General features: G+C 44.3%; 1 protein-coding gene across 1 annotated transcript in view; it reads right to left on the bottom strand.

Annotated features, from left to right (window-relative positions):
- Nucleotides 1–20,515, bottom strand: part of SLC7A11 (solute carrier family 7 member 11) — a 176,049-nt gene that overhangs the window by 114,809 nt on the left and 40,725 nt on the right. The window contains exon 3 of the mRNA XM_075257537.1: nucleotides 16,291–16,406. Within this exon, the coding sequence (XP_075113638.1) occupies nucleotides 16,291–16,406 (116 nt within the window). The remainder of the gene's footprint in view (nucleotides 1–16,290; nucleotides 16,407–20,515) is intronic.

Below are 20,515 nucleotides of genomic sequence, written 5' to 3' on the forward strand. Positions count from 1 at the left end.
CACCTCCAAGGCATATAGGGCAAGTTCAAGCCACAGGTCCAACTTCGACACCCAATACGTGTAGGGCGCAGAGGGGTCGGAGAGGACAGGGCTGTGGTCGGAAAGGTATTCCCGCAACATGCGCCTATACTTCTCACGCCTGGTGACACTAGGACCCTCCGTGGCGGCACTTTGGCGAGGGGGTGCCATCAAGGTGTCCCAGACCTTAGACAGTGTGCCCCTCGTTTGTGTGGACCGGTGAGAACTTGGTTGCCTACTGGAGGAACTGCCCTCCCTGCCGCCAACGTCACATGCTGGAAACATCTCCATCATATTCTGCACCAATTGCCTGTGGCAAGCATTGATGCGATTGGCCCTCCCCTCTACCGGAATAAAAGACGAGATGTTGTTTTTATACCGGGGGTCAAGGATAGCAAAGATCCAGTACTGGTTGTCCTCCATGATTTTGACAATACGCTTGTCGGTTGTAAAGCACCCCAACATGAACTCAGCCATGTCTGCCACAGTGTTAGTTGGCATGACTCCTCTGGCCCCACCGGAAAGTTCAATCTCCATTTCCTCCTCATCCTCCATGTCTACCCATCCGCGCTGCAACAATGGGACGATTCGAAGTTGCCCGGAAGCCTCCTGTATCACCATCACATCATCGGACAACTCTTCTTCCTCCTCCTCCTCCTCCTCCTCCTCCATTAAACGCAGTGAAGCGGACAGATGTGTGGACCTACTCTCCAGCTGTGACGGATCGGATGCTATCCCTAACTCCTCTGTGTGATCTGAGTTATCCCTGATGTCAATCAGGGATTCTCTCAGAACACACAAGAGCGGGATTGTAAGGCTCACCATCGCATCCTCAGAGCTCACCCTCCTTGTGGACTCCTCAAAGACCCGTAGGATGTCACAAAGGTCTCTCATCCATGGCCACTCATGGATGTGAAACTGAGGCAGCTGACTTTGTGGCACCCTAGGGTTTTGTAGCTGGTATTCCATCAAAGGTCTCTGCTGCTCAACCACTCTATTCAACATCTGAAACGTTGAGTTCCAGCGTGTGGGGACGTCGCACAAAAGCCGGTGTTGTGGCACATGCAGGCGTTGCTGGAGAGATTTTAAGCTAGCAGCGGCTACTGTCGACTTGCGAAAGTGGGCGCACATGCGCCGCACTTTCACCAGTAGCTCTGGAACATTGGGGTAGCTCTTTAGGAAACGTTGCACCACTAGGTTGAAGACGTGGGCCAGGCATGGAACATGTTGGAGTCCGGCAAGCTCCAGAGCTGCTACCAGGTTCCGGCCGTTATCACAAACGACCATGCCTGGGCCCAGGTGCAGCGGCTCAAACCATATTGCCGTCTCATCGAGGAGGGCATCCCTCACCTCGGAGGCAGTGTGCTGTCTGTCCCCCAAGCTGATCAGCTTCAGCACAGCCTGCTGACGTCTACCAACGCCAGTGCTGCAACGTTTCCAACTCGTAGCTGGGGTCAATCTAACAGCGGAGGAGGAGGCGGTGGCGGAGGAGGAGGCGGTGGCGGAGGAGGAGGCGGTAGAGGAGGAGGAGGAGGAGGGGGGTGTTCTTCTCGTGTCCCTGCCAGGAATGTTAGGCGGGGAGACGAGGTACACCGGGCCAGTTTGGGAAGCAGTCCCAGCCTCAACTACATTCACCCAGTGTGCCGTCAGTGAAATGTAGCGTCCCTGTCCGCATGCACTTGTCCACGCGTCGGTGGTCAAGTGGACCTTTGTGCAAAGCGCGGAACTAAGGGCCCGCCTGATGTTGAGTGACACGTGCTGGTGCAAGGCGGGGACGGCACACCGGGAGAAGTAGTGACGGCTAGGGACGGCATAGCGAGGTGCCGCAGTTGCCATCAGGTCCAGGAAGGCGGGAGTTTCAACAAGCCGGAACGCCAACATCTCCTGGGCCAGCAGTTTAGCGATGTTGGCGTTCAAGGCTTGCGCGTGTGGGTGGTTAGCAGTGTATTTCTGCCGCCGCTCCAATGTCTGAGAGATGGTGGGTTGTTGTAAAGAAACGCCTGATGGTGCCTTTGATGGTGCAGGAGAAGGAGATAAGACAGGACCAGGGGAGGATGAGGTAGAAGTCAACAAAGTGGCGGAGGCAGATGAAGTGGTGTCCTGGCTCGTCCTCTGGAGTGCATCGCCAGCACAGTCAGCAGTGGCAGTGGCAGAGGCAGAGGCAGAGGCAGTGGCAGTGGCGTGAACGGCAGTCGGCCTTTGTCCTGCCGTTGCTGCCTGCCACTGATTCCAGTGCTTGGATTCCAAATGACGGCGCATTGAAGTGGTGGACAGGTTGCTCTTCTCAGAGCCCCTAATCAATTTCGAGAGGCAAATTGTGCAGACAACACTATATCTGTCCTCGGCGCATTCCTTGAAAAAACTCCACACCTTCGAGAAACGTGCCCTCGAGGTGGGAGTTTTTCGGGGCTGGGTACGAACTGGAACATCTTGGGAGATTCCGGGTGTGGCCTGGCTTCGCCTAAGCTGCTGACCTCTGCCTCTGCCTCTAGCTACCCTTTTTGGTGCTGCACCTGCCTCAACATCCACACTACTTTCCCCGCTTGACATCCCCCCTGTCCAGGTCGGGTCAGTGTCCTCATCATCCACCACTTCCTCTTCCAACTCCTGTCTCATCTCCTCCTCCCGCACAATGCGCCGGTCAACTGGATGCCCTGACGGCAACTGCGTCACATCATCGTCGATGAGGGTGGGTTGCTGGTCATCCACCACCAAATCGAACGGAGATGGAGGAGACTCTAGTGTTTGAGCATCTGGATACAGATGCTCCTCTGTTAGGTTCGTGGAATCGTGACGTGGAGAGGCAGGTTGAGGGACAATGAAAGGAGCGGAGAACAGCTCTGGGGAGCAGGGACAGTTTGGGTTATTGTTCTGTAAAGCTTCGGAATTTTGGGAGGAAGGAAGACAAGACTGTTGGGTAATAGGAGGAGAGGAGGCAGAGTCTGACTGGCTGCTGGACAATGTGCTGTAAGCGTTCTCTGACAGCCATTGCAAGACCTGTTCCTGGTTCTCGGGCCTACTAAGGTTTGTACCCTGCAGTTTAGTTAATGTGGCAAGCAACCCTGGCACTGTGGAGTGGCGCAATGCTTGCTGCCCCACAGGAGTAGGCACGGGACGCCCTGTGGCTTCACTGCTACCTTGCTCCCCAGAACCATTCCCCCGACCTCGCCCACGGCCTCGTCCACGTCCCTTTCCGGGAGCCTTGCGCATTTTGAATTCCTAGTTAGAAATTGGCACTGTATACCAGTAGTAAAAATTGTGGGTGCACGTAACCCCAATATATTCTTTGAATTCCCAGTCAGACACTGGCACTATATGGCAGTAGCAAGAAATGAGGGTATTTGTATTCCCAATATACTCTTTGAATTCCCAGTCAGACAATGGCACTGTATACCAGTAGTAAAAATTGTGGGTGCACGTAACCCCAATATATTCTTTGAATTCCCAGTCAGAAACTGGCACTATATGGCAGTAGCAAGAAATGAGGGTATTTGTATTCCCAATATACTCTTTGAATTCCCAGTCAGACAATGGCACTGTATACCAGTAGTAAAAATTGTGGGTGCACGTAACCCCAATATATTCTTTGAATTCCCAGTCAGAAACTGGCACTATATGGCAGTAGCAAGAAATGAGGGTATTTGTATTCCCAATATACTCTTTGAATTCCCAGTCAGACAATGGCACTGTATACCAGTAGTAAAAATTGTGGGTGCACGTAACCCCAATATATTCTTTGAATTCCCAGTCAGACACTGGCACTATATGGCAGTAGCAAGAAATGAGGGTATTTGTATTCCCAATATACTCTTTGAATTCCCAGTCAGACAATGGCACTGTATACCAGTAGTAAAAATTGTGGGTGCACGTAACCCCAATATATTCTTTGAATTCCCAGTCAGAAACTGGCACTATATGGCAGTAGCAAGAAATGAGGGTATTTGTATTCCCAATATACTCTTTGAATTCCCAGTCAGACAATGGCACTGTATACCAGTAGTAAAAATTGTGGGTGCACGTAACCCCAATATATTCTTTGAATTCCCAGTCAGACACTGGCACTATATGGCAGTAGCAAGAAATGAGGGTATTTGTATTCCCAATATACTCTTTGAATTCCCAGTCAGACAATGGCACTGTATACCAGTAGTAAAAATTGTGGGTGCACGTAACCCCAATATATTCTTTGAATTCCCAGTCAGAAACTGGCACTATATGGCAGTAGCAAGAAATGAGGGTATTTGTATTCCCAATATATTCTTTGAATTCCCAGTCAGACAATGGCACTGTATACCAGTAGTAAAAATTGTGGGTGTATATAGCCCCAATTCTATTGCTAGGGGACTTGCAGGGTATTTCTGGGGTGAAGGTGGGGGGGCACACCGTTGGAACGGGTATCGGGGTATATATCGGGTATACGGGAATACACTGACAGTGTATTCCATTCAGGATCCTGGGAAAGCTGGGTTGCGGCGATTGAGCCCGTCAGTGCCACGTTACACTGACAAGCTTCTCCCTGGAATTTAGCTCTTACAAGAGCTGTTGGTTGTCTTCTCCTTCCTATCCTAGCCTGTCCCTGCCTACCCAGAATCTAAGCCCTAGCTAGCTGGACGGAAACCTCCGTCCTCGGTGAATTGCAAGCTCAGAATGACGCGAAGCTGGGCGTCGCTGTTCTTTTAAATTAGAGGTCACATGTTTTCGGCAGCCAATGGGTTTTGCCTACTTTTTTCAACGTCACCGGTGTCGTAGTTCCTGTCCCACCTACCCAGCGCTGTTATTGGAGCAAAAAAGGCGCCAGGGAAGGTGGGAGGGGAATCGAGTAATGGCGCACTTTACCACGCGGTGTTCGATTCGATTCGAACATGCCGAACAGCCTAATATCCGATCGAACATGAGTTCGATAGAACACTGTTCGCTCATCTCTAATTATGACCAGGCAGAATGCGGTCAACCAAACATCCATTGGGTCATTTGTGTTGACAATTTGATCATTGTACTCTGCCCGATCAGAGAGTTTCAGCTGGTAATTGCTGAAAAATATCAAACTTTAGGGGAATTTCATTTCATGTAGATAGCAGTAGTTGCAAACCATATATAATTCTTAGAAGATGATCAGCCAAAATTGATTTTTTTTTTTTTTATCTTATAGTATATTTATTGGCAGTCTAATGCACCAATTAGGGCGTCCTGAGGATGTTCATTTCTATAAAATGCTATATAATTATTATGACAATTTACCCTTCTGCATGTGAAAAGGTGTTTGGAAAAAATGAACTTGAGTAAGGTGTTGATAAGTCATGTCACACCTTGTAAAATAGGAAAAAATATATCATCTTTGTACCGTATTAGCAAGGACTCTCAACCTTGTAAAATGTAAAGCATTATGAAATGTTGTAGGTTTTCTATGTGCTGACATCTAGTGGTCAATAAGGCTGAACTGCAGACTGTTTTACAGCATACAGTAAATTTGGATGTGATGACTACAAGGTTGGGGATCGATGACAAACCTATTGTACTGCTCTGATAAGAAGAAAAGGCAGGAATGTAAACAGAGAAGAGTAAATGTGGAATTTCTTATCATCTGTTAATAGGCTCAGCTCCACTGATTCTTGCATAGTTGGACTTTCTTCTTTAGCCCCCAGTGCTCCTGAGAAATCAGTGAAGTTAGTTTTGATGCCTAATATAATAATTAAGCTCCTACTGTCAATAGGGAGGTATCAGGGAGGAACAGACAAGAGGGTGTAATTCTAAACTCTGGCATTGTCTGCTGATGATTGAATAACATCAGAAAGCTCTGACCGACTACCCTTTGCTTGCTCCTGCCTGAGACTAGTCACCTGACAGTAGAGGGCCTTATTAGCATATCAAGGACCAAATTTATCTGGCCAGATTGCTCAGAAGTGCTGATAGCTAGAGAAAATGGAACTGGACTCGGCAGAAGTGGTAAAAGGTCCATTTTAATACCTATCAACTGGACTCTTATTCACAGAGAGCTATTTGTGATGAACTACCAATATACATGCATGTTTGCTGTAGCCAAGCATTTACCGTATATACTTGAGTATAAGCTGAGTTTTTCAGCACAGTTTTTGTGCTGAAAAAGTCCCCCCTCGGCTTATACTCGAGTCAAGTGCAGTGCAGAGAAGACCTCCCACCCTCACACACACACACACACACACACACACACACCACTCCATCACACGCCACATAAGCTCAGGCCCGCACCCGACATGTCTCTAAGTTCCTGGCCTGCCAGTAACTCCAGAAACTCTGTATCATTTGCATGGTGTAGATTTTCTTCAAGTTGGACTCATATTCTGCTGCAGTTGTTCCAGGGAGAGACCTGTCCAGCCAGAAGGTCCACGTGGATGCAGCAGGATGCCCTCACTGGCCGTCTGCTGCGGCAGCTCCAGGCCGGTGAGCTCGTTCTGGTAATGGTTCAGGTGCAGATGCTCATTGCTCTCCGCCTTCAGCTGCTGCCGGTCCAGACCCGCAGGGAGCGCCATCTTCCTGTGGACTCACCATCGAAACACCGCCCACGCCAGCATCATCACTAAGTGCGCAGCTGCTGACTCTCTGCACAGTTAGTGACGATACTGGCGGGGGCGGCGTGTCCACAGGAAAATGGTGCTCCCCGCGGGTCCGGACAGGCAGCAGCTGAAGACCTCTAGTGGTAAGATTTCCCTGAGGTAAAAGATTGGGCCTGCAGAAGCTCAACACTCCTGTTTCTTTTTTACTCCAAAATCTGCAAAAGAGTTTTTGAACATTTCATTTCATTACATTAGATGTGCAATCAGTAAGCAACCAGTGGGTGACATAGGTCTAATATGTATGTCCTCCTTAATGGGGTATTCTGTTTATTTTAAGCTACTCCATATATGATAGAAGTAACTTGCTAATTTTTGATAGACAGACCACTGGGACCCACAAGTATTATGAGGACAGAGGTCCCTATAGACTTGAATGGCTAGGCAGACATTCATTTCTATGTCACTGCTGGAGATAAGCAAATCCTATACTTGATCCTGTATTTGGCAGTCCCACAGAGAATGAATGGAGCAGTAGCATACATGCTTGATCTGTTGCTCCTAGACGTCGACCATTCAGCCTGATGCCTGTGGATAGGAGCTAACTTGAAATCATCAGGATATCCCTTCACTGGTGCCATTACCTGGAGAGGTTCTATTAACTTGACCATAAAAGAACCTTCCACCACAAAAATGTAACATAATCTTTAGGCAACATGCTATGGAACAGGAGACGATCAGATTAAGGGTTAGTTCACACGGAACAAGGCGGGTATATTTTGGTACTGATTTTGAGGCGGGAAGCCACGTCAGAATAGGACCAAAATATGCCTGCTGCAACTTCCAACAGTCGCGGCACTCCGGTCCGGAGTAGGCCCAAATGAATGGGCCTAGTCCGGAGCGTGCTGCCATAAACCGTAAGCCGCTGAATTAGTCGCGAAATCCGCCTGAAGATAGGGTAGCTCGCTTCTTTTTTCCGTGAGCAGCAACATTCCTGGAAAAAAGTAAGCTAGCGGTCTACATAGACTGCTATTGTAAGGGGGCGGATTATGACATGGATTCAGCTCCAAAATCAGCCCCCTCTTGCCCCGTGTGAAGGGGACCATATATGTAGTTTTGTAGGTAAGGATATAAAACCAACCTGTCATTGATCCATTTATTTTTCTGTTCTTTCCATGCTTAGAAGGAGTAATGGAATCCAGTGGATGGTCCCAGCAGTGATTGTGAATACAGAGATAACTGTTCGCACCACCCACAGGACTCAATTACTCCTAAGCATAGAAAGAACAGAGACATAAAAGGATAAATGACAGGTTAGTTTAGTATCTTTCCCTACAAAACTACATATCTATCCGCTCGGCTCCCCCTGCTCTATATCATGCTGCCTACAGATTAGACTGTATTTTCATGGTGACGGGTTTTTAAGGCTTATCCTTTTTTTTGCAGAGTATGTCGGAGAAGGTTGTTCCAAATATCATTGTCACAGACTAAAGGATGTATACCGAGTAGAAAACGAAAGATAAAGTAATTTTTAGCAATCTTGTCCCTTATAAAATGCTGAAGGCAACATGTTTGCACAAGATCCAGGTGTAAGCTTATAAACAGCCTACTTACTAGCCAGTGAAAGGAGTTACACTGGGGGCTCACTCCTTGCCCTGCTTGACTGTGCCAGTGACCTTTTAAATATGGATTAACAATATCTTGCCTGAGCTGCGTTACAAGACCAGCGCTTTTACAGAGGGCTTCATTTTTCTTTCTGTTTACTTCCGTTTTGCCAAGAGCTCAGCGAGATTAGATCAGATTGTGACTCGCTCCTCTGTAAAGGATACTGAGGATATTATAAGGTCAAGGACCTGTAAATATGTTGTGCTCTGGTCATTTTGATACAAGATGTCATATCTTGGGATCATAGAAAAGATATTTATTCTAAGAACATAAAGAGATTGCTGCACATAGTTTCATATTTCAGCAATGCTTTGAGACAAGGGTATAACAGCTTGCTACAAAAGGATTATGATCACTAATATTTGTGTCTCACGCTCATCATAATAGCTATTAGATTTAATATTAGCTTGCTCTTTGTCAGTGCTACCCTACATAATATAGCTATGTGAAGGGGAGATACAGTAACAAACTGAAATTTTATTGTGATTACATGACTCATTAGAACATCTATCAGACACCAGTTATCTGGCCTTTAATTCCCATAAAGAGGGTTTCCAAGACTAAGGCCGGGTTCACACGATGTCTTTTGGCACGTAATGTACCACGTAGACACCGCGGGATCTTTTGCGGGCCGTATACGTTCCCATTGTTTTCAATGGGAGCCAGTACCATATATGCTACTTTGTGGCTGTGATTTTACGGCGGCCGCAAAATAGCGCCGCGTATACGGTACTGGCTCCCATTGAAAACAATGGGAGCGTATATGGCCCGCAAAAGCTCCCGCGCCGTCTACGTACCACATTACATGCCATAATACATCGTGTGAACCCGGCCTAACAACCTATCCTTGAAATAGATAATCAATATTGATGGGTGGGAGTCAATTACTGGAAAAGGCCTACTCCTTAAGGTGGTATTTGACAAGCCCTACAGTATTTTCACTACATACCAGACATAATGCCCTATGTTGTTTAGTGGCTATTTTTGATATTGCAACTCAATCCCAGTCATTTGAATGGGACTGAGCTCCTACATGACTATGTGACCAATGGACATGATGTCACTGGTCTGTGAAGTGAGAAGCGTCTCACCGTTGTGAGATGACTACAGCTTCCCTGCCTGCCGGGGAGGAGCACAATCACTGCTGTTATTTTTCTATAGAACTATTGCTTTTTGCAATATAGCCATCATGGACAAGCTCCTGGCCAAGGTAATTTTTGGAGAGCTGTAAATGTTACAATGCATACAATCGAGTGTCAGAGTAGTTAAGGCTAAAACTGGAGTTTCTATCCTCTTCTTACCATGTGTTTTTCCATAGACATACATGTCAATTTCACTTTGACATAACTTTGGCTATGTTTGCCTTAGGGCCCCTTCACACGGAGGATACTGTGGCTTATTCGGAATGGGTAAACGTTCCGAATCAGCAGCGTTTAAAGCAGGTCCTATTGCTTTCTATGGGAGCCGGCATACGTGCACTCCCCATAGAGATGAATGGGCTGCTTTTTCCCATTCATTTCTATGGGGAGCGTGCGTATGCCAGCTCCCATAAAAAGCAATGGGACCTGCTTTAAACGTTTACACGTTCCGAATCAGCCACAGTATCCTCCATGTAAAGGGGCCCTTAGAGAGCCAGTAATTGACTAGATAGGTTCCTACGGAGCCAAAAAGTAATCTGCACTATGTTTTAAGACAATTTAAAGTGAGGTTTGTACCAAACTTATTCTTCCCAAAACAACTTTTAGTTCAAAGCCATCCAAAATCAATCTTGATAGGTTTGTCCATCTCCAGTCTTTAGCTATGTACCAGGGCCCTACATGCCACGGGAGAGAGGAAGCATTGTGCAGCAAACCCTGGCATCCACCTGAATCACTGGTCATCACACCTTCTTGTCCTGATGGCAACACATTGTGGCTAAATCTTACCCCACAGAACCTATTCTCTGACCCTAGGGCATTCAAGACATAGGTATATGTTTTTTTTTACTGGTACACAAAATGAACCGTGCATAGGGCCTAGGGTTCGATCGAACCGTGGTTAAGAACCACTGCCCTAAGGCATTTCCAAATCTAAATTTATCCTCAGTGGCCAATAATTCTGGAAAGTTGTGCCAGCTACTGAGACACAGTTATGTGCATAACGTGTGTTCGCATTGATAACAGCAGAACACACACCTAAAGGGACGCCGAGATTAAGACATGAAGTTTATGACCACTTTAGATCAGGGGGAGTCTAATGGCCTTTTTGTGCTAGCCACCTCATTAATGACGTGATGATATATGAGCAGCTACAGGAAATCTTGTCCTGTTAGTATGAAACTGCTCATGGCATTTTCAGTAACCTGAGTCACTACCTTGCCACGTAGTTATACAGGATGATGCAATTTTTCACGATAAAGGAAGTATGAGTATCGTCACGCAGATAGTCATTGGTGTGTTGCAAGGTGTCCAACTAAAGTTTTACTTTGATTTCATATTACTACTTAGCAAAAAGCATAAGACAACTCCAGCCGCCCCCTGGCAATATGTTTGTCCATAATTACTTACACCAGTCTGGATTACGATCCAGTGTTGTGAGGGCTCACTTTGTCATGAATTTACAAGCAGCACTGCTATGCCTGTAGGGCTTCTTTCTCACGCTCCTATGATCTCAGTGACCTTGATGTTTTTCAACATCTGCTATGCTCCGGTTTTCTCATTTTTTAGGAGGAAGTATGAATAAATTAATTAACCTCAAAAACCCAATCTGGCATTTCAGCCACCATTTAATTACTAATACCCATGTGTTCATATAAGTCTTTGCTTACAACAGGTGGTCAGCTTGCTAATTTGGTTTTTTTTTTTTTGGTCATTTTTTTTTTCTGGGAGGTTTGGAAAAATATGTAAAATAAGTTTTTGTTTCCAAAAAAATGAAGCTTTGCTTTATTTGACATTTTGAAGGCACCGGTGCTGAGTTTACCAATTAATTTACTGTCATTCCATCGCATGCACTAGATGAAACGTTTCTCTGCTTTACAAATATTTATTTTGCATTTAATTATGCATTCATGTGTTGTGCACTATGACCTATTGTCTTAATGAGATTACATATTAGGCATTTGTGTCATTGTTGTCATGACAATTATCATTACAAATATTTTACAGAAGCAATGGGATTCATTAGAGCAATTAGAATACTGATGAGAGCTGTCTTCATGGGTTCTATCAGACAGTGTTAGTACAATTTTTTGCAATATATTACGACAGAGAAATATGAATACATTGTTAGACGTACATATGTCTATACAGTGTATATAATCAGAACTTTCAACTGAGAAACTATGAATACCTACTGACTCCCCACATCTTAGGACATGCCAAACCAGGAGAAAAGGTAAGGGAGGACACAGTTATAACACTGTGCATTGTACCTATATCTACAACTTTATAAACAATGAGATCATGAAGAATTCTCATCACTGTATATCTTATCGGTCCATAGGGTAGTATGCTCAATATACCAGTAGAGATGAGCGAACAGTAAAATGTTCGAGGTTCGATATTCGTTTCGAGTACTCCCTCAATATTCAACTACTCGAATCGAATATCGAACCCTATTATAGTTTATGGGGGGAAAATGCTCGTTTCAGGGGTAGGCAACGTTCAATCAAATTATACTTACCAAGTCCACGAGTGAGGGTCGGGCTGGATCCTCCGAGAAGTCTTCTCCTTGCAGCGTCCCCGTGGCGTCTTCCGGCTCTTCATTCACTCTGCCAGGCATCGGGCCTGGGCAGAGCAGACTGCGCATGCCCGCACTACAAGCAGACATGCGCAGTCGGCTCTGCCCAGGCCCGATGCAGAGTGAATGAAGAGCCGGAAGACGCCACGGGGAAGCTGCACGGAGAAGACTTCTAAAGGTAGGAGAAGAACCAGCGTTGATTGGCCAACTGTATAGCATTCGGCCAATCAATGCTGGATCTGTATCGAACTTTTACATTCGAACAGCGAGTAGTACTCGATCAAGTACGAGTATTTCGAATACCGTAGTATTCGATCGAATACCTACTCGATCGAGTACTACTCGCTCATCTCTAATTACCAGTATACTACTAGATTAGCCCACTATAGAATACAGTTGCCAGTATGGATTAACATTTTGCATAGTCCATGCACCGTCTGGGTGTAAAAGACAAGTTAGCACCAACTCCTAATAAAATGAAATAAATGAGAATGTGCAAATCTGCTATGACTTCAATACAAAAGCAAACAGATACATTGGCCCAGTTATTTCAGTTTTCTATGAGATTTTGAGAAACCTTTGCATTGTACGGTACATGTGAAGCTGGTGACTGCCTTCTTCTTGATCATGCATTCCTTCATAATGTCCAGGGTAGTTTTTAATGACTATAGAGATTCTATCCTGAGATAATTTTCCAGTCCTTTGTCCAAGAGAAAGAGTTAAATCACACGTTTAACTACTGGTACATACACTATTTAGGGTAGGTTGCCTTATTCCTGCAAATGGCCTCACACAGCTTAATGTGAACTAAGAATAAATATTAGTTACTAACATACATTGTATTCCCCATAGGCTGCAGCTGTATCTTTGTGTGTGTTTGCTTATCTCCAGGTGTGTCCTATGGTTAGGTTCACCCAACTAAAATAGCTGCAGTCTAGCCCTAAGCATACAATCTACAGTAAAGGTAATCATTATTCATGCCAGGATCTCTAGAACTGAAAGAAGAATGAAGGTTACAAGAGTTTAGCCTGTCTTCGTTTCAAGCTATAATAGTACAAGTAAGCTGATATATAATTGTACATCTAGTTAAATGCATAGTAAAACACTACTATAGACATAATTGATTACAATATGACACATTATACAAGCTTACCGTCATTGCTAGCTATTATATTACAAATTACTTGGTTACAACATAGTGTCAAGCCATAATTCTCTTGCCACTGTGGGGTATCCGCAGGTGCTACAGCACCTGGGCTTTTGTGTGCTTTGAGAGCCCCATAGGGTACAAGGCACAAGAGAATATATGTTCTTATGGGAACATAGAATTATGCCAGAGGGAACTCAGTATACAAATGGGCTCTGCACCCTTATATGCACATACATCCTTCTGTTAGCTACTTTCCACTGCACTCATTTTTCATTTTTACATTTCTATTTTTTTTCTTTTTTACTCCCCATCTTCCAAAAGCCATAACTTTTTCATTTTTCCATTCACAGAGTTGTATTTTTTGTGGGACAAGTTATACTTTACAACAACACCATATAATATTATGTGCAACATACTGAAAGCTGTAAAGAAAAATTCAGAATGTGCTTGATTTGGGAAAAAAACAATTGTCCCATTTTCTTATGGATTTCGTTTTCATGCCATATGTCATAAAGGTTTCCTCTGCAGACTTATAGGTAAGCCGCCAGCGTTTCCTTAGGTATAACTGACAAGCTGCAAGTTACAAAACCACAATGGTATTGAAAAGTTAAATGTTTCCGCTGCGTGTATTTTTCTACAATGTGTGGATAGATTCACTAGACTGTAAAACGTTGCAGCCAAACCGCAGCATTTACGCCATATGGGGCCCCGACCTAAAAGAAGCAAACATTTCTGTGTGTCGCCATATTGTGAGACACATAACAGTTTAAAATTTCTGTATACAGAACTTTGTAAGGTGTTTTGTTTAGCAGGGCAAGAGATAGTTTTGGTTGTTACCTTTATGGGGAAAGTATGATTTTTAGAACACATTAGGTGAAACAGTAAGAAGATGCAATTCAGGCCGTTAATTTTTTTTTTGTCCTGTTATGACTTTCAGTTGGATAGGATTAAATAATTATATATTTTTTTTTCAGAGGCATTTGAGACTGTTGACCACCAATTCCTCCTCACTATATTCCACTCTGTCAGCCTCATGGACACTGCTCTCTCTTGGTTCTCCTACTATCTCTCAGACCGCACTTTCAGTGTATCATTTGCGAGCTCTTCCACTTTCCCTTATCCCCTTGCTGTTGGGGTTCCTTGTTGGACTGTAATGTATGCTCATGCACTTTGGATCTGTTCATGAAAGGGCACTGGCTGGTCGCAGAGTAATAGACACAGACAGAGCCCCTCTGTATGGGTCCATTCCTACTGACAGTAGGGAAAACAACATGACAGACTGTCTTCTATCATGTTTGTTCACAAAGAAAAGGTCCTGCATGCAGTGCAGTGTTTCACCAGATCTAGACCTGATAAGTCCACTGGACAGTGATAGCTGAGTTCTCACTTATACTAGTAAGGCTGTCAATAGTAGGATCACCCACTGGACTAAGACCAAGTATTAATACAGATATAAATAACTAAATTACTCTTTCTACTGGATCTTTTCCCACTCAACTAGATATTAATCTGCCCATAGTCTCACGTGCCCTCAAATTAGAACAGACCCTCTTTTACCATACAAATATTAATTCATATACAACCCTAGTTCCAAAAAAGTTGGGTCACTGTGTAAAATGTAAAGAAAGAAGAATGCAATGATCTGGAAATCTCATATAACCATATCAGAAGGCGAAATTCAGACGTTTTTCTATTTCATTTGAAAAACATTAACTCATTTAGAAATTGATGTTAGCGATGTCCCAAAAACCTTGGGACAGGGTCACATCTACCATTGTGTAATGTCTCTTTTTCTTTTTACAACAGTCTTTAAACATCTGGGAAGTGAGGAAACCAGTGTTGGAGTTTTACGAGATGAATGTTGTTCCATTCTTGTCTGATGTAGAATTCTAGTTGCTCAATAGTCCTCGGTCATCTTTGGCAGATATTTTTTTCATAATGCTGAAAATGTTATTTTTTATTAGTGAAAGCTCTGGAGGGGAGGCAGGCCAGTTCAGTAGTCGGATTGTTCTTCTGTGAAGAAATGCTGTTGTAATGGTTCACGTATGTGGCTTAGCATTGTCTTGCTGAAATATTCAGAATATTCCAGATAGAAACTTTGTCTGAAAGGGAGCATATGTTGTTCTAAAACCTCTATACAATACTGAGTGTTGATAGTGCCCTCAACGTGTGTGTGCAACTGGTACTAATACAACCCCATATTATCAGAGATACATGCTTTTGAACTGTGTGCTGATGGCAAGCTGGATGGTTGCTCTCCTCTTGAGTCAGTAATACACAGTGTTAATGGTTTCCATAAACAATTTCACATTTTGATTAATCTTAGAACAGTTTTCTATTTTGCCTCAGTCCGGTTTAATTGAACTTTGGCCCAGAGAAGACAGGGGTGTTTCTGGATTGTGTTGATATATGTATTCTTCTTCTTTGCACAAAACAGCTTTAACTTGCATTTGTGGACTGCATGGCAAAGTGTGTTCACAGAGAATAATATCTGAAGTATTTTTGAGCCCCTTCAGTGACTTGCATTACTGATTAAGTTAACCCTCTCCCTTATGTACATGGCTTTTTCCATTCCTTTTGACAATATTATGCACTGTAGATGGTGGGATATTCAAAGTCTTTGCAATTTTATGTTGAAGAACATTTTTCTGAAATTGCTGCACAATTTTCAGATACAGCTCTTCACAGATTGTTGACCTTTTCTGATCTTTGCTTCTGAGAGACATTCTCTTTTAATGCACAATCATGTGATTTAGTTGAAAGTAGATCCTCCAGCTGTTTCTCACCTTTCTAGACTTTTATTAACCCTGTCCCAACATTTTTGAGATGTGTCGCTACCAAAAATTTTATTTTTTCTTCAAATGAAAAATATCTAAAGTTCATCTTCAGATATTCATTTTATGTTCTATTGTGAATAAAATATGGTTATGGTTTACCTTATGTTTTAAAGAGCGTCCCAAATTTTTTGGATTTAGGATTATAGTATCCGCTTCTGATCAGCTGTGAGGGTCAAAGTTCATAAATACTTTGTAAAGAGAAATGGCCTAGTATGTAAGGTCTCAGGCATTGCTCTTATCCAGCCAGCTATTGAGTAGATCTTTAAAATCCCCCCAAAAAGTGATGCATTCCTAGAAGTCATGGATCATTAATACTTTTATACCAACTCAAGAAGACATTTCGAACAAAAGTAACTTATATGAAGTCGATGCTTACTTATTCCAATAGCTGTGACTAATTTGACAGCGAGGTCTGGTATTTCACATTGTATAAAGAAGGGCTCGAGGATATAGCGTCCAAATGCTAGTGATATCACTGCTGTAGCAGCTGGCCTAAAACCGAAAAATAGAGAGAAAGAATCATTGTAATGTAAAGTATATAATAATTCAAAGCAAGGATTATAAATGCATTACATTCTCTGTGGCAGAAACCGCTTCTTGTGCCTGCTTTGTTCTATAGCACATCTTTCTCATTATGCATAGTCTGAAAGTAAAATACATTTATTGTATTGTAGCTTTACAAGCAGATGCACAGAGATATAATTATAATAACTGTTAGTTCCCGTGGAAATGTAGCACTGACCGTGAAGGTAAAGATTATAGGACTATTCATTAAAGTGCGTTTTTTTGTCAATGCGAAATCAGCCGGATAAGACATGCCATTTCATATGATTTACGTCTGGTGTTTTCACTGTATTGAGCAGGAACTGTTACTGAAACAAATTGCATGGTTTAAAATTTGCCTTTTGGCTTCAATAACAGGCGGAAACTGACAGAAATCTCACTTCCCTTAGGAGAATAAGGCAGAGGAGAGAATGTATGAATTACTGATGTGTATTAGGGCAATTAGTGAGGACAGGATCAGCCATGCAGGGAGTGTTGTAGACAGTCGGAATTCATCCAGTAAGCTAGCTCAGTCTGCCGAGACATGTCTTATACCATCACATGAGTAGATAAATTATAGCTTTAAATCTTACCAAACTTTGCTTTTCAGGCACGTACATTGCCTTGGCATTGCTAATTCAGCAAAGATATTGTCTGACCCTTTGAACCATTCATTTAAATTCATAAAAAATATTCAAACACACAAAGTAATAATGATGAAATGTTGCACCGCTATAAAGCTTCGCCTTTTGCTGTCATATTCCTTCTGGATTCAGAAGAAAAATGTGACTACATAAGGCTAAAGGTCACTTATGGGAGTATTCCCATAACAACAAACATATTTCACATAAAAATACTTTGTAAAATGTAATCGTCACCCAACTAATTATACAAATTGGATATGTCACTAGAAAAAGCCCAATGAAATCCTCTTTCTCCTTCCACTGTTTCAGTACTGTTGCCAATAGAGGAATCCTGCAGTCTATCATCATCCAGGTCAAGCAGACTCAGTTTCTCTTTTTCTTCCATATGGCTGTTCATTAGATCAGTGTTATATAATCTTGCATGTGCTGTCCTTACAGACTGAGCATGTGCAGGGCAAGAATAGCCAGTGCTGCAGATGGGAAGAGTACAAAGCAATGTGCACCTGGGAAATGTAGTTCTCAATAGCGAAACAGACACATGACAGTAAACATTGCATACTGGATTAAAGGGATCCTATCATTTCAACTCAATTTTTTCTGCTTATCACATAGGAATAGCCTTAAGATAGGCTATTCTTCCCTTACCTTTAGATGTCTTCTCCGGGCCACCGTTTGGTTAAAATACCATTTTTCGCCGGTATGCAAATGAGTTCTCTCGCAACACTAGGGACGGGCCCCAGCGCTCAAACAGCACTGAGGGCGTCCCCAATGCTGAGAGAGAAATATCCAGTGCCGCCTCCATCTTCTCCGTCTTCACCTGTCTTCTTCCGGTGGTTGGCTTCAAACTTCTAGGCCTCAGGCCTAGAGCAAAGCCGACTTAGCATGCCTGCCGGCCACAAGAAAATGGCTGCTTACACAGTATTGTAAGCGGCCACTTTCTTGTGGCCGGCAGGCATGCGCAGTTGGCTACCTGAGGCCTAGAATTTTAAAGCCACAGCCGGAAGAAAACGCGAAGAATACCCATTCCTGAAGAAGAGTTTAGATCTTCTGTTGAGAACTATGCTGAGGATTATGACCTGGGTACTTCTGGTAAAGTCCACACCTCCTTGGGAGAGTAAAGGATGAAGAATGGAGGAACTTCACACCATGCATCTCACGTTAGTTTGCGTAACCTAAGAATAGTCTACTTCAACTATTTTCTGACAAGCATTTTCAAACACTATTGAATCTGACTCACTTCTGACTGTTCAACATCCTTGTCCAAAAAACCCTGCACATCCTGCATATCTGCTTACAGCTGGCCAAGGCTCAGCATCCAGGCTTGCCTTTGGACAAGAATCCATAAGGAGTAGAGATGAGCGAACACTAAAATGTTCGAGGTTCGAAATTCGATTCGAACAGCCGCTCAATGTTCGTGTGTTCGAATGGGTTTCGAACCCCATTATAGTCTATGGGGAACAGATACTCGTTAAGGGGGAAACCCAAATCCGTGTCTGGAGGGTCACCAAGTCCACTATGACACCCCAGGAAATGATGCCAACACCTCTGGAATGACACTGGGACAGCAGGGGAAGCATGTCTGGGGGCATCTAACACACCAAAGACCCTCTATTACCCCAACATCACAGCCTAACAACTACACACTTTACACACTCAATACCACCTCTCTGACAGTAGGAAAACACCTTGAAACATGTGTATTTGGCACTTGCAGTGAGGAGAGCTTGTCACCAGCAGTGAATTTGGCCCTTGTAGTAAGTTGAGGTTGGCACCAACATTTGTTTTGAAAATCAGGGTGGATTGAGCCTCTAACCAGCAGAGTTTGGGCAAATTCATGGTGGAGGGAGCCTCTAAAAACCCCAGTTTGGACCAATTCATGGTGGAGGGAGCCTCTAACCAGCAGAGTTTGGGCAAATTCATGGTGGAGGGAGCCTCTAAACACCCCAGTTTAGGCAAATTCATGGTGGAGGGAGCCTCTAAAAACCCCAGTTTGGACCAATTCATGGTGGAGGGAGCCTCTAACCAGCCCAGTGTGGGCAAATTCATGGTGGAGGGAGCCTCTAAAAACCCAGTTTGGACCAATTCATGGTGGAGGGAGCCTCTAACCAGCCCAGTTTGGGCAAATTCATGGTGGAGGGAGCCTCTAAAAAACCCAGTTTGGACCAATTCATGGTGGAGGGAGCCTCTAACCAGCCCAGTTTGGGCAAATTCATGGTGGAGGGAGCCTCTAAAAAACCCAGTTTGGACCAATTCATGGTGGAGGGAGCCTCTAACCAGCCCAGTTTGGGCAAATTCATGGTGGAGGGAGCCTCTAAACAGCCCAGTTTGGGCAAATTCATGGTGGAGGGAGCCTCTAAACAGCCCAGTTTGGGCAAATTCATGGTGGAGGGAGCCTCTAACCAGCCCAGTTTGGACCAATTAATGGTGGAGGGAGCCTCTAACCAGCCCAGTTTGGGCAAATTCATGGTGGAGGGAGCCTCTAAACAGCCCAGTTTGGACCAATTCATGGTGGAGGGAGCCTCTAAAAAACCCAGTTTGGACCAATTCATGGTGGAGGGAGCCTCTAAACAGCCCAGTTTGGGCAAATTCATGGTGGAGGGAGCCTCTAACCAGCCCAGTTTGGACCAATTCATGGTGGAGGGAGCCTCTAACCAGCCCAGTTTGGGCAAATTCATGGTGGAGGGAGCCTCTAAACAGCCCAGTTTGGACCAATTCATGGTGGAGGGAGCCTCTAAAAAACCCAGTTTGGGCAAATTCATGGTGGAGGGAGCCTCTAACCAGCCCAGTTTGGACCAATTAATGGTGGAGGGAGCCGCTAAACAGCCCAGTTTGGACCAATTCATGGTGGAGGGAGCCTCTAAAAACCCCAGTTTGGACCAATTCATGGTGGAGGGAGCCTCTAAAAAACCCAGTTTGGACCAATTCATGGTGGAGGGAGCCTCTAACCAGCCCAGTTTGGACCAATTAATGGTGGAGGGAGCCTCTAAACAGCCAAGTTTGGACCAATTCATGGTGGAGGGAGCCTCTAAAAACCCCAGTTTGGACCAATTCATGGTGGAGGGAGCCTCTAACCAGCCCAGTTTGGGCAAATTCATGGTGGAGGGAGCCTCTAAACAGCCCAGTTTGGGCAAATTCATGGTGGAGGGAGCCTCTAACCAGCCCAGTTTGGACCAATTAATGGTGGAGGGAGCCGCTAAACAGCCCAGTTTGGACCAATTCATGGTGGAGGGAGCCTCTAAAAACCCCAGTTTGGACCAATTCATGGTGGAGGGAGCCTCTAAAAAACCCAGTTTGGACCAATTCATGGTGGAGGGAGCCTCTAACCAGCCCAGTTTGGACCAATTAATGGTGGAGGGAGCCTCTAAACAGCCAAGTTTGGACCAATTCATGGTGGAGGGAGCCTCTAAAAACCCC

This window comes from Leptodactylus fuscus, chromosome 1 (genome assembly GCF_031893055.1).
Source record: "Leptodactylus fuscus isolate aLepFus1 chromosome 1, aLepFus1.hap2, whole genome shotgun sequence".
Taxonomy (NCBI): domain Eukaryota; kingdom Metazoa; phylum Chordata; class Amphibia; order Anura; family Leptodactylidae; genus Leptodactylus; species Leptodactylus fuscus.